This window comes from Eucyclogobius newberryi, unplaced genomic scaffold (assembly GCF_026437365.1).
Source record: "Eucyclogobius newberryi isolate DKJ021-1_F unplaced genomic scaffold, fEucNew1.0.hap1 SCAF_14, whole genome shotgun sequence".
Lineage (NCBI taxonomy): Eukaryota > Metazoa > Chordata > Actinopteri > Gobiiformes > Gobiidae > Eucyclogobius > Eucyclogobius newberryi.
In genome coordinates, this window is record NW_027315768.1 from 33,211,496 (window position 1) to 33,225,258 (window position 13,763).

At 46.9% G+C, this 13,763-nt stretch overlaps 1 protein-coding gene and 1 non-coding gene across 2 annotated transcripts in view; one reads left to right on the forward strand and one right to left on the reverse strand.

Moving 5' to 3' along the window:
• Positions 1 to 13,763, forward strand: part of klf7b (Kruppel like factor 7b) — a 63,531-nt gene that overhangs the window by 38,335 nt on the left and 11,433 nt on the right. Inside the window, exon 2 of the mRNA XM_072445278.1 lies at positions 9,735 to 10,332. Within this exon, the coding sequence (XP_072301379.1) occupies positions 9,735 to 10,332 (598 nt within the window). The remainder of the gene's footprint in view (positions 1 to 9,734; positions 10,333 to 13,763) is intronic.
• On the reverse strand, positions 11,382 to 11,453 carry trnat-cgu (transfer RNA threonine (anticodon CGU)). The gene has a single exon. It is a non-coding gene; the product is annotated as a tRNA-Thr (tRNA).

Genomic DNA, 13,763 nt, shown 5'->3' on the forward strand with positions numbered 1-13,763 from the left:
CTCTCCCTCTCTCTCTTCTCTCTCTTCTCTCTCTCTCTCCCTCTCTCTCTCTCCCTCTCTCTCTCTCTCTTCTCCCTCTCTCTCTCTCTCTCTCCCTCTCTCTCTTCTCTCCCTCCCTCTCTATCATTATCCCCTCTTCAAACGCACAAGAGCTGATCTGTTATGTACACAAGCAGCGAATTATCGAGATAAATGGCCTCTTTCCGCCTCTCCCTCGGCGTAATTATCCGCCGGCGAACACGGCTCGGCGTCGGCGCGTTCGCCGAGAGGTAGATCTTCAAACGAGGACGCCAAAACGCTCCAATTAGGCCCTATTTGTATCGAGAGTGCGGCGGGAGTGCGAGTCTGGGCCGGGCTGAATAAACACCGGTCTAGAACGAACCCATCGAGCGGCGGGAGAGGGAGGGGCCGGCTCCTTAGATTGAAAATGACTTTGGGAGAAAATTCGGAATGTGTGTGTTTTTTAGATGACTCATTTGGGATCGTTACTTCAAATAGCATAGATTTGTGGGCCTTGCTATGGTTTTTAAGTATTTGAATATTGTATCGGCACATATCGGATATCGGTATTATTATCGTTATATCATCAAAACATGCTTAAAGTCCATATGACAGGTTTTTATGATTTTCTAATTTAGACTTTATTTGGTGTATTTGTACCTGTTGTACATATAAATGATAGTTTTACACCGATCGAGCAGGTATTTGTGGAGAAAACGTTGAAAAATCTGTAGATGAAGACAGGAAGTGACATCATCACTCATTCCAGTCAAAGTTTATACAGAATTCACACAAAAGAAACTACTTTTTTAGACTCTCTAAACATGAATTCAACAAAATAAAGTCGCTCTCGTATATTTTAATTTGTCAAATAAAAAAGATGAGTTTTTTCCCAGTGTTTGCTGGGTAATTTCCTAGTACAAACAGGAAGTGAAATTATAAACCTTAAAAATGTACATTTTATAATTTTTTTTCACAAATTTCAAAATATGTTTTAATAATACACCTCCCTCTGCGCACTCCCTCGCCACACCTCCCTCTGCGCACTCCCTCGCCACGCCTCCCTCTGCGCACTCCCTCGCCACACCTCCCTCTGCGCACTCCCTCGCCACACCTCCCTCTGCGCACTCCCTCGCCACACCTCCATCTGCGCACTCCCTCGCCACACCTCCATCTGCGCACTTTCCTTCCTTCCCTCTCTTTGTCTGTCGGGCCCTGAGTGCTCCCCACATTCATTATTAAAGGCCCCGTGCAGCAGCTTAGACACAGGCCGTGCACTCGGATATTTTAAACCTGCAGCTCAAACGCAGAGGCCGGGGATGTTGATTTCACTTCATTCGGAAAGGCGCGCTCAATTTATGCACATAAATATGGACGCGGAGGGGAAATTACCATGCTATTTCCAGGGCATTTCAATAATGGCTTTAGTGGCAATAGAAGGGTTGCAGCAGCGGCTCGGGTTTTAGAGTCACTTCTGTGAGCAAAAGAAACACGATTGGAGTTGATATAATTATGGAGAAACTAAAAGAGATGAATGTTTGTTGTTCGAGTACGGCGAATGGGTTAAGTCAGGACTAAGTCAAATTAGAAAAATTAGGACTAAATCAGGTTTAAATTAGGAAAACAAGGACTAAATCAGACTAAATGAGGAAAATGAGGACTAAATCTGGTCTAGAGATTAAAATGTGTCTGGACAAGTCAGGTCTAACTAAGAAAAATCAAGAGTAAATCAGGTCTGAATGAGGAAAACAAGGACAAACCCTGGAAGTCTGGATGGAACTAGAAGTAAAATGAATGAGATTGTGATTTTCTTTGACCTTGACTGAAGCATACAGGATCACTTTTGGGGTCATTTTCTTTGACCTTGACTGAAGCGTACAGGATCTCTTTTGGGGTCATTTTCTTTGACCTTGACTGAAGCGTACAGGATCACTTCCTGTTGTGTCTGGTCAGTTGTGTAAAAGTGTTTGGTGGATATCACAGGTTTGTGTCGTGGAGCTGGAGTTTTCCACCCAGCGTGAGTCTGTCTGTGTTAGTGACCTTCAGTGAGCGCGACCTTCACAGCGTCTGACCTACAAACCACACAAACTCTCTCCTCTCTCCTCCTCTCTTCTCCTCCGCTGGGGTTTGGGGTTCTCTCGCTTTTCCGGGTAGCTCTGTTTTTGTTAAATCCGTGTTCATTCTTCAGTTTTATGTTATTTTGTGAAAGTAACGGCCAAATGTTCTGACCGACACAATAAAGTTCTGTTCAAATCAAATGCCTCTCTTTCTCTCTTTCCCTCTTCCTCTTTTTCCTTCTCCCCCTCTCTCTTCTCTCCCTCTTGTTTTCCTTCTCTCTCCCTCTCAGTTTCTCTCTTTGTCCCTCTCTTTCTCATCTCTTTCCCTCTCTTTCTCTCTCTTTCTATCTTTCTCTCTCCCTCCTTTGCTTTCCTTCTTTCCCTCCCTCTCTTTCTCTCGATGCCTATCTTCTATTTTTCCTCTCTCACTCTTTTTCCCCTCCGTCTTGCTCTCTTCTCTCTCTTTCTGTCTCTTTTCTCTCCTTATCTCTCTCTCTCCTTCCCCCTCTCTTCTATTTCCTCACCATCTCTCTCTCTCTCCTCTCTCTCTACTTCCCCCTTTCTTCTCTTTCACTCTCACTCTAACCCTCATTCTCTCCTCACTCTCTCTTCTCCCTCCTTCCCTCTCTCCTTCTCTCTCTCTCTCATCTCTCTCCTCCCCCTCTCTTTTCTCTCCTTCTCCCTCTCTTCTCTCCCTCCCTCTGTTCTCCCTCCCTCTCTCTCTCTCTCTCTCTCTCTCTTCTCTCTCTCTCTCTCTCTCTCTCTCTCTCTCTCTCTCTCTCTTCTCTCTCTCTTCTCTCTCTCTCTCTCTGCACAATGGAAAACAATAACATGTTTATCCTGAGCATCTTTTCAAGGTCAAACCTGTTTTCTGCAGAATCTTTACCTCTTTCTCAGAATCTCTTCCGCATCAGTCGTTCCGATGCTTTCGCCCGTTCAGCCTGACGCCACAGTCGCTCTGGACATCTTTGCCGAGGCTTTCGGACATAAATAAGTGAACACATTCCTTCGGACGCTGCCGTGGCCGAGTGATTCTCAGTTTGACTTGACCGCACGCTGACTTGACCGCACGCCGGTCCTGAACACGTCCAGACTTTACGGGGTCGTCTGTGGGCCACTGTCGCTTCAGATGGAGGTCAGAGCTGGACACACGGGGCAGAGCGACAGGCTGACCGTCGTGTCCGTGTGGGAGAGAGAGAGAGAGTTTGACCGCTCCATATGTTTCTATGGCTCATTGGGATTACCCACAATGCATCCTGTCCATAACCCGGCCTTTGTGTGACCGGAAAATGCTGTTTAGCCCGTGTCCAGTCGTCATGGCGATCCATAACACAACAGCTATTAGAGTTCATTTAGAGATGCATTTAGTGGATGGAGAGATGGATGGAAAAATGTATGGATGATGAACGGGTGGGTGGATGGATAGATAGATTGATAATTGGATGGATGATGGATGGATAGATAGTTTCCGAGTTTCCCGTTCCTCCAGCTCCGGCCCCTTCGCTGTCCGAGTCGGGCCCTGCAGAGGGGCTTGTTTCTGGGCTCCGCTCCGGCCCCTTCTCTGTCCGAGTCGGGCCCTGCAGAGGAGCTTGTTTCTGGGCTCCGCTCCGGCCCCTTCTCTGTCCGAGTCGGGCCCTGCAGAGGGGCTTGTTTCTGGGCTCCGCTCCGGCCCCTTCTCTGTCCGAGTCGGGCCCTGCAGAGGGGCTTGTTTCTGGGCTCCGCACATTAAACGCTCCAGACGTTTGCTCGGGGCTGATAAGAACGGCGCTTGTGCTCGTGTCTTGGAGGCGACGTTTCCCTCTGAGCGTTTGAATGTAAATGAAGTACATCTGAGTGAAGTGAACAAGCGCTGGACCTGAGGGGGTGATTATCTGAACATTACATTCTGATGATGGAACGCCTGTTTTACAACTGCAACTCATGTTCTATTTTCTATTGGGCATTCACACCTTTTAACTCATTTTCAACCAAATACAGGTTGAAATATGTATGGGCTTCTAGATAGAGAATATTTACGAGCATTTTTTAAATATTTTTTTTTTGACATTTTGATTAATTAAGAGTGTTAGAGTCTCTAGTCCTGATAATGATTTGCAGTGTTAAAAAATATCAACGTACGCGATATGGCTTATGATAACATTATATCATGCTGCAAATATGATCATTGATATATTGTGCACATTGCTATATATTTTTAAGAATCAAATATGAAATACACACGTTTTAATCATGAAAACAGTGATTTTATTTCTCTAAACAACTGACAAAATGAAAACATTATCGCTGTCACCGAAGAATTCAGTATATTCCCCTGCTGCTTCATGGAACAGTATTTAGAGGCATGGATGGGGATTGAACCCATGATCTTTGGTTTACCACCTTACCACTAGGCCACCACACCTGTGAAGAGAGCTTCATTTGGGAGATAAAACAGTCTTAAAGTCATGTATGGTCCTTCACACGGGGTTAAAGTCCATGTTCAAGAGTCTTGAAGGGTTTATTGTCCTCGCTTTGAGTAAGAAATGCTGTTTCTCCTCCTGCTGTTTCTCCTCCTGCTGCTTCTCCTGCTGTTTCTCCTCCTGCTGTTTCTCCTGCTGCTTCTCCTGCTGTTTCTCCTCGTGCTGTTTCTCCTGCTGCTTCTCCTGCTGTTTTTCCTGCTGCTGTTTCTCCTGCTGTTTCTCCTGCTGTTTCTCCTGCTGCTTCTCCTGCTGTTTCTCCTCCTGCTGCTTCTCCTGCTGTTTCTCCTCCTGCTGTTTCTCCTGCTGTTTCTCCTGCTGTTTCTCCTGCTGCTTCTCCTGCTGTTTTTCCTGCTGCTGTTTCTCCTGCTGTTTCTCCTGCTGCTCCTGCTGCCGCTTCTCCTGCTGTTTCTCCTGCTGCTTCTCCTGCTGTTTTTTCCTGCTGCTGTTTCTCCTGCTGCTTCTCCTGCTGTTTTTCCTGCTGCTGTTTCTCCTGCTGTTTCTCCTGCTGCTGTTTCTCCTGCTGTTTCACCTGCTGTTTCACCTGCTGTTTCACCTGCTGTTTCTCCTGCTGCTTCTCCTGCTGTTTTTTCCTGCTGCTGTTTCTCCTGCTGTTTCTCCTGCTGTTTCTCCTGCTGCTTCTCCTGCTGTTTTTCCTGCTGCTGTTTCTCCTGCTGTTTCTCCTGCTGCTCCTGCTGCCGCTTCTCCTGCTGTTTCTCCTGCTGCTGTTTCTCCTGCTGTTTCTCCTGCTGTTTCTCCTGCTGCTTCTCCTGCTGTTTTTCCTGCTGCTGTTTCTCCTGCTGCTTCTCCTGTTTTTCCTGCTGCTGCTTCTCCTGCTGTTTCTCCTGCTGCTGTTTCTCCTGCTGTTTTTCCTGCTGCTGTTTCTCCTGCTGCTTCTCCTGCTGTTTTTCCTGCTGCTGCTTCTCCTGCTGTTTCTCCTGCTGCTGTTTCACCTGCTGTTTCTCCTGCTGCTTTTTCTCCTGCTGTTTCTCCTGCTGCTGCTCCTGCTGCTGTTTCTCCTGCTGCTGCTCCTGCCGCTTCTCCTGCCGTTTCTCCTGCTGCTTCTCCTGCTGTTTTTCCTGCTGTTTCTCCTGCTGTTTCTCCTGCTGCTGCTCCTACTGCTGTTTCTCCTGCTGTTTCTCCTGCTGCTGTTTCTCCTGCTGTTTCTCCTCCTGCTGTTTTCCTGCTGCTTCTCCTCCTGCTGTTTCTCCTGCTCTTTCTCCTGCTGCTGCTTCTCCTGCTGCTGTTTCTCCTGCTGCTCCTCCTGCTGTTTCTCCTGCTGTTTCTCCTGCTGCTGCTCCTCCTGCTGTTTCTCCTGCTGCTGTTTCTCCTCCTGCTGTTTCTCCTGCTGCTGTTTCTCCTGCTGCTGTTTCTCCTGCTGTTTCTCCTGCTGCTGTTTCTCCTGCTGCTGCTTCTCCTGCTGCTGTTTCTCCTCCTGCTGTTTCTCCTGCTGCTTCTCCTGCTGTTTCTCCTGCTGTTTCTCCTGCTGTTTCTCCTGCTGTTTCTCCTGCTGCTGCTCCTCCTGCTGTTTCTCCTCCTGCTGTTTCTCCTGCTGTTTCTCCTCCTGCTGTTTCTCCTGCTGTTTCTCCTCCTGCTGCTTCTCCTCCTGCTGCTCCTCCTGCTGTTTCTCCTGCTGTTTCTCCTGCTGCTGTTTCTCCTCCTGCTGTTTCTCCTGCTGTTTCTCCTGCTGCTCCTCCTGCTGTTTCTCCTGCTGCTCCTCCTGCTGTTTCTCCTGCTGCTATTTTTCCTGCTGTTTCGCCTCCTGCTGTTTCTCCTGCTGCTGTTTCTCCTCCTGCTGTTTCTCCTGCTGTTGTTTCTCCTGCTGCTGCTCCTCCTGCTGCTTCTCCTGCTGCTGTTTCTCCTGCTGTTTCTCCTCCTGCTGTTTCTCCTGCTGTTTCTCCTGCTGTTTCTCCTACTGCTGTTTCTCCTGTTGTTTCTCCTGCTGCTGCTCCTCCTGCTGTTTCTCCTGCTGTTTCTCCTCCTGCTGTTTCTCCTGCTGTTTCTCCTGCTGCTGTTTCTCCTGCTGTATCTCCTGCTGTTTCTCCTGCTGTTTCTCCTGCTGCTGCTCCTCCTGCTGCTGTTTCTCCTCCTGCTGTTTCTCCTGCTGTTTCTCCTGCTGCTCCTCCTGCTGTTTCTCCTGCTGTTTCTCCTCCTGCTGTTTCTCCTGCTGCTGTTTCTCCTCCTGCTGTTTCTCCTGCTGTTGTTTCTCCTGCTGCTGCTCCTCCTGCTGTTTCTCCTGCTGCTGTTTCTCCTCCTGCTGTTTCTCCTGCTGCTCCTCCTGCTGTTTCTCCTGCTGCTGTTTCTCCTCCTGCTGTTTCTCCTGCTGTTTCTCCTGCTGCTGTTTCTCCTCCTGCTGTTTCTCCTGCTGCTGTTTCTCCTCCTGCTGTTTCTCCTGCTGTTTCTCCTGCTGCTGTTTCTCCTCCTGCTGTTTCTCCTGCTGTTTCTCCTGCTGCTCCTCCTGCTGTTTCTCCTGCTGTTTCTCCTGCTGCTGTTTCTCCTCCTGCTGTTTCTCCTGCTGTTTCTCCTGCTGCTCCTCCTGCTGTTTCTCCTGCTGTTTCTCCTCCTGCTGTTTCTCCTCCTGCTGTTTCTCCTGCTGCTATTTCTCCTCCTGCTGTTTCTCCTGCTGCTGTTTCTCCTCCTGCTGTTTCTCCTCCTGCTGTTTCTCCTCCTGCTGTTTCTCCTGCTGTTTCTCCTCCTGCTGTTTCTCCTGCTGCTTCTCCTCCTGCTGTTTCTCCTGCTGCTTCTCCTCCTGCTGTTTCTCCTGCTGTTTCTCCTCCTGCTGTTTCTCCTGCTGCTGTTTCTCCTCCTGCTGTTTCTCCTCCTGCTGTTTCTCCTCCTGCTGTTTCTCCTGCTGTTTCTCCTCCTGCTGTTTCTCCTGCTGCTTCTCCTCCTGCTGTTTCTCCTGCTGCTTCTCCTCCTGCTGTTTCTCCTGCTGTTTCTCCTGCTGCTGTTTCTCCTGCTGTTTCTCCTGCTGCTGTTTCTCCTGCTGTTTCTCCTCCTGCTGTTTCTCCTCCTGCTGTTTCTCCTCCTGCTTTTTCTCCTGCTGTTTCTCTTCCTGCTGTTTCTCCTGCTGCTTCTCCTCCTGCTGTTTCTCCTGCTGTTTCTCCTGCTGCTGTTTCTCCTGCTGTTTCTCCTGCTGCTGTTTCTCCTGCTGTTTCTCCTCCTGCTGTTTCTCCTCCTGCTTTTTCTCCTGCTGTTTCTCTTCCTGCTGTTTCTCCTGCTGCTTCTCCTCCTGCTGTTTCTCCTGCTGTTTCTCCTCCTGCTGTTTCTCCTGCTGTTTCTCCTGCTGCTGTTTCTCCTGCTGTTTCTCCTCCTGCTGTTTCTCCTCCTGCTGTTTCTCCTCCTGCTGTTTCTCCTCCTGCTGTTTCTCCTCCTGCTTTTTCTCCTGCTGTTTCTCTTCCTGCTGTTTCTCCTGCTGCTTCTCCTCCTGCTGTTTCTCCTGCTGTTTCTCCTCCTGCTGTTTCTCCTGCTGTTTCTCCTGCTGCTGTTTCTCCTGCTGTTTCTCCTCCTGCTGTTTCTCCTCCTGCTGTTTCTCCTCCTGCTGTTTCTCTTCCTGCTGTTTCTCCTGCTGCTGTGGTTTTCCTCATGTTTTTGCTGTTTTGAGGTTCATTTGTTGCCGTTCAAACATGTTTTTGCAGAATAAGTGTTATATGTTGCTGACCTTATCTCCGTTACCGTGGCGATCAAGGCCAGTGCTTTGTTGAGCCTCAGAAGCTGTTTTGTTTTTCAGAGTGTTATTTTTCCCGGCGAGAGAGAAATGCAGCTGCTGTTTGTCTGCTGTTTACGCTCATTATTAAGTCTAAACGTGTGAATCTGACCCGGACATTTGAGACTTTATTATGCATCGTTATGGAGACGATAGAGATCAAATCTAAACCTGGTGAAATATTTGCTGTTTTAGGACCGAAGCTGTTTTTAAACACACTTATTACATTAAAACCATTTGAATAAAAGTTGGAGGTTCACTTCCCAAATTTGACTGTAACCAGGACTAAACCAGGACTAAACCAGGACTAAACCAGGACTAAACCAGGACTAAACCTGGACTGAAGCAGGACTAAACCTGGACTAAACCAGGACTAAACCAGGACTAAACCAGGACTAAACCAGGACTAAACCAGGACTAAACCTGGATTGAAGCAGGACTAAACCTGGACTAAACCAGGACTAAACCAGGACTAAACCAGGACTAAACCAGGACTAAACCAGGACTAAACCTGGACTGAAGCAGGACTAAACCAGGACTAAACCTGGATTGAAGCAGGACTAAACCTGGACTAAACCAGGACTAAACCAGGACTAAACCTCGACTAAACCTGAACTAAACATAAACTAGACCTGGACTAAACCAGGACTAAACCTGGACTAAACCTGAACTAAACCTGGACTAAACCAGGACTAAACCAGGACCAAACCTGGACTGAAGCAGGACTAAACTAGTACTAAACCAGGACTAAACCAGAACTAAATCAGGACTAAACCAGGACTAAACCTGGACTGAAGCAGGACTAAACCTGGACTATACTTGGACTAAACCTGGACTAAACCAGGACTAAACCACTAAATGACTAACTGACTAAATCAGTGAAATATAGATCTGACTCATCTGCATAATTGTGATTGGACACATTTTCGCTGCGTATCATCATAACGGCAGTATGTAGAGGTTGAACAGAAGGGGTCCCAGGACTGACCCTTGTAGCACCCAGGTCAGGGGCACGTGGGACATCTGACAAGTACATCCTCAAGTAAAAGTAACTAAGAACTACTCACTACTCACTGACAAAAGGACATTTCTCAGTTTTGGTGCAATTCTAAAAAAAACGTCTCATCGTTGCATTTCCCGATCATTTCCCCCGGTAACATCCGTCCATATCGTAGATCATATACTGTAGACACGCGGCCGCTCGTGTCGCGCGCAGGCGGAGCAGACAGGGGGCGCCACGGTTCACAGCCCCCGAGAGCGCAGCCTGAAAGCACCAATCCATCACCGGCTTAATCCTCTCCCTCCCTGGGCCGCCGTAAACTCCCGCGGCGCTAAACAGACAAGACGTCGTCCCGAGACTGTGGAGGTCGATGTCGTGCGTTTTTTGCTAAATTTCAGTGTCTTTAACGTGGCTGAGCGTGTGAGAAATAAAGCGTCTGACAGTCTCTCACCGTCGTTACTGATTTTGTGGCGGGACTTTTCTCACCCTCTGCGTTTTTGTCCTTTCTCTTTCAGACCTGTTTGGAGTTGGAGCGCTACCTTCAGACCGAACCCAAGTGTCTTTCCGAGCTTTTCGAGGACGATTTGGACTGCCTCCTGACGCCGGCCTTCATGCACGGAGCCGACAGCGACGAAGAGCTTCTGGACCCTCTTTTACCCTCTCTGCAGGAGCCTCCGAGCCCTCCTCACGTGGTCAAAAACCTGCCCAAAATCCACACCAAAATCCTCCAACTGTCCAAGCCGGGTCGCGAGAACGCCAAGGAACTTACCGGCGTCAACGCGGCGCAGCTCAGCGCCGCCGTCACGTCCCTAACTCCGCCGTCTTCGCCAGAATTGGGACGACACCTAATTAAACCCATGCAGACGCTGACGGCGACGCCGGACGGCACGCTAACGCTGAAGCTGGTCGCGAAAAAGGTGGGGCTGGTGGCGGCCCGAGCGTTGCCGTCGCAGTTCAGCCTGAATGGGGGCGGAGCTTTGAGCGACGGCGAACAAGGCGGCGGGTTGGATATTCCCGAAAATAAAAAGAGGGTTCACAGGTGCCAGTTCAACGGATGCAGGAAAGTTTACACCAAAAGTTCACATCTCAAGGCTCATCAGAGGACGCACACAGGTGAGATGCTGCTTATCGTACGCTAAAAACAGGTTTATCAAGTATTTTAGTGATGATTATCAGGCCATATTTGTGTGATGCACCAGAAATGTTTATTCCTCACACTTCACCTGTCATTTATTCTTCAGACATTTGAAAGCCGAAATAAGGAGACGTTTAGAACTAATTCTGATTTGTTTTCATGCTTTTATAGGACAAGAATGGTTAGTACTAAAATGGATTAGTATTTGTAGTATGTATAGTATGTATAGATGGAGATTGAACCCATGATCTTTGGTTTACGAGACCAACACCTTACCACTTGGCCACCACGTCTGTGAAGAGAGCATTTGTCTTTTGACATAATACCCCTTTTTACATATAATTTAATTGTAGAAAAAGCTTCAGTTGTTTCATCTGGACTTAGTTATAAAAAAACAACTATTTTCTAACTGAGTCCAGATGAAACAACTGAAGCTTTTTCTACAATGGAACACGCCTGGACGAATGAGGGATTACACCGACATTTAATTTAATGCTTTTTTGCGTTGTCGGCAGTACTTTATAAAAAAAAATTATAATAATTTATTTTATTTATATTGTATGAATCAATAATCTAAGTGTGGCGGATCCGTAAACCAAGTAATAAAACAACTAAAGCATTACATAGAGTATTATTTAGAGGCGTGGATGGAGTTTGAACCCATGATCTTTGCTTTACAACACCAACACTTCACCATTTGACCACCTCAGGATCTTCAGTGTTTCTCTTGTTTCTTTCAGACAAGAATCCTAAACCTGTTCAGACTGTTGAAAACCATCACTAGAAGACTTCTTTGACCGTTCTCACAAATTGTATGAAAAGCTTTTATGTTTCCATAATTGAGGCTAAAATGAGGATTTTAAGACTTTGTTGTTTCCCAAAATATGATTAGGCTCAATCCCCATCCAAGCCTTTAAATGGTATTGTGTGTTCAAAGAAGGATAATATCTCTATCCTCAGAAACATGTGGTTCAGTGATTCTCCTGCTTCTGTAGGACAAGAAGAGTTAGTTGCTTGTAACATTTAAAGGCGTGGATGGGGATTGAACCCATGATCTTTGGTTTACGAGACCAACGCCTTACCACTTGGCCACCACACCTGTAAAACATGCATAATTTGGGAAAGACATCATGGTTCGGCCTCTATAAAGGACTAATCTTCAATCTATCAAGTTTCAATTAAACTTCTACTGACATAATCACTTTTGATTTGTTTTCATGCTTTTGCAGGACAAGAATAGTTAATTCTAATATGTAGTATTGTAATGGCGTGGATGGGGATTGATCTTTGGCTTATGAGACCAACGCCTTACCACTACGCCACCACGCCCAAAACATACTTTATGACATGACTTTATGACATGACTTTATCTTCTGTAAAGTGTAAAACATCCGTAAAGTCACATATAAAACTATGATGCTCAAAAAAACTGCAGAATTTCCAAAGTAGTAACATAATGAATCTGACTTACTACTTACGCATCAAGATTTGTCATTTGGAGCCACTGTGTCCCGGGGCTGCTCAGATCATCGCAATCGAACCCTAATTTTAACAGATTAGCAACGAATTAGCCAACGGCAAATGCTGCCATTCTGGAAGTACCGTCATTTCTCCCACAAACAACAGAAAATCCTCTTTTATTCTGCACGAAAAACTGCCGAACCTGTCGTTTAAATCCGTGCAAACGTGCTCCAACGCATACGCTATTCTTTTATTCGTTTGTCAGTCTTTTTTTTTTTGCTATTCTTACAACGTAAACTTAGAACAGAATCCTATCACCACATCGCAAAGTCCACGTAGTTTCTCATGAAAGTCCGGCAGAAGGAAAAAGTAGCATTCATTGCCAAAGAACGACGGTGCTCTGCATGCGCTTGTGTCGCCGAAACGGTCTGACTGGAAAGAAGCAAACTGGGACTAAAAAGCGACTGCAAAAGGTTCCGACGGTGCGAAAACGCCTTCATGAGCGTGGAAAGATGAGAGCTGCAGGAGACGAGAGGCCCAGAGGAACCAAGGAGGAGATTTAACGGCATTTCCACACAACACAAAAAAGACATAAAGCTATTTCGAACAAAGCCGTGCAAACTTAGCAAGCACGCGCACTCTGGGGTTCTCAAAAGCGAGTGAAAAACGCCGTTAACGTCGCGCCGAATCGGAAAGAGACTTATTAGTCCCTCAAGGCCAATTTAGCTCATTTATTTTTTTCTTCGGTTCTGCAATTAAAAGGTGCTTTCTCTCCGATCGCTCTTTCACACCAGAGGCTTCTCCTTTTCCGCTAATTGCGCCGTTATACTGGCGTTCTTTTAGAGTTTTTTAATGAGTTTGTCGACGTAAATGATCTTTGTTTACTCCAGACGCTCGTGAACGATGCGAGCGGGGAAATGCGTTGAATCCACGATGATTATTGTGAACGTTGTTTTGAAAGTGTGCATCTTCTCTTTTTTTTATCTCAAGCAGCGGAATAGATATAGAAATTGGACAAACAATGGATGTTTCTGCTCAATTGTAGAGTCCTTTATGCATTCAAGGACATGTGTTACATTTCTGTTGAATTGCTTGAATATCTTCTGTTATTGTTCCGAGAAAATAGCTAGGTTTTCATTTGTATCGGCCTCTAAATTCAAATATTAAGTCCAACAAGCATAAATCATGATAAGCACAGGTTCCAGCGTTTCATAAAGAGATCAATAAAATGCCCCTTGCTAGAAATTTGCTAGAAATCAACAAACTTCAGCACCCAGATTGAAAATGTACTTCGTTGAGACCTAAACGTGGAACTGTAGACTGCGAAAAGACTGCTACGTTCCACCAAATGTTTCTTGTCCCGCGTTTTTGATTTGATGGCATCAGGCTAGCGTCCTGCTCAGCGACACAAAGGGCGCGTGCGACGCCGCTAACGGGGGATCGCACCGCCGCCTTCAATTGTCCGCCGAAAACACGTCCGCCTCGTCGCACCAATGTAACCCCGTGTTTTGTAGTTGTTTTGCTGTATTTTGTGATTTTTTTGGTTAATTATTGTTGTTAACGACATGTTTGTGGCTCCACAACGTCCGTGATAGAAAACGGGACATTAAGTTTCTAAATCGTGACCCTGCACCGTCTTAATGTCTCGCTTGATCGCATTTCCGTACCCGCTTGGTCTGTCTGAGCGACTGAGTAACTGCTGATGATGTTCGGTCTCGTGGACAAATGAAACGAGCGATTCGGCCGTGTTAGCGCGGGCGTGATGATGTTTTAGCATTAGCCGCTAGCTGCAGCTGCCCGCCCGCTGACCTCTGAGGCTGAAGGAAACCAGCTAATGTGTCCAGTGGCTACAGGCTAGCGGCTAAAGGCTGCGCTGAGAGCCTTGACGAGACTGACAAGAGATGGAGGCTATGCTAAGCTAGCCGTGCTTGTCAGAATGTGTCGGCAG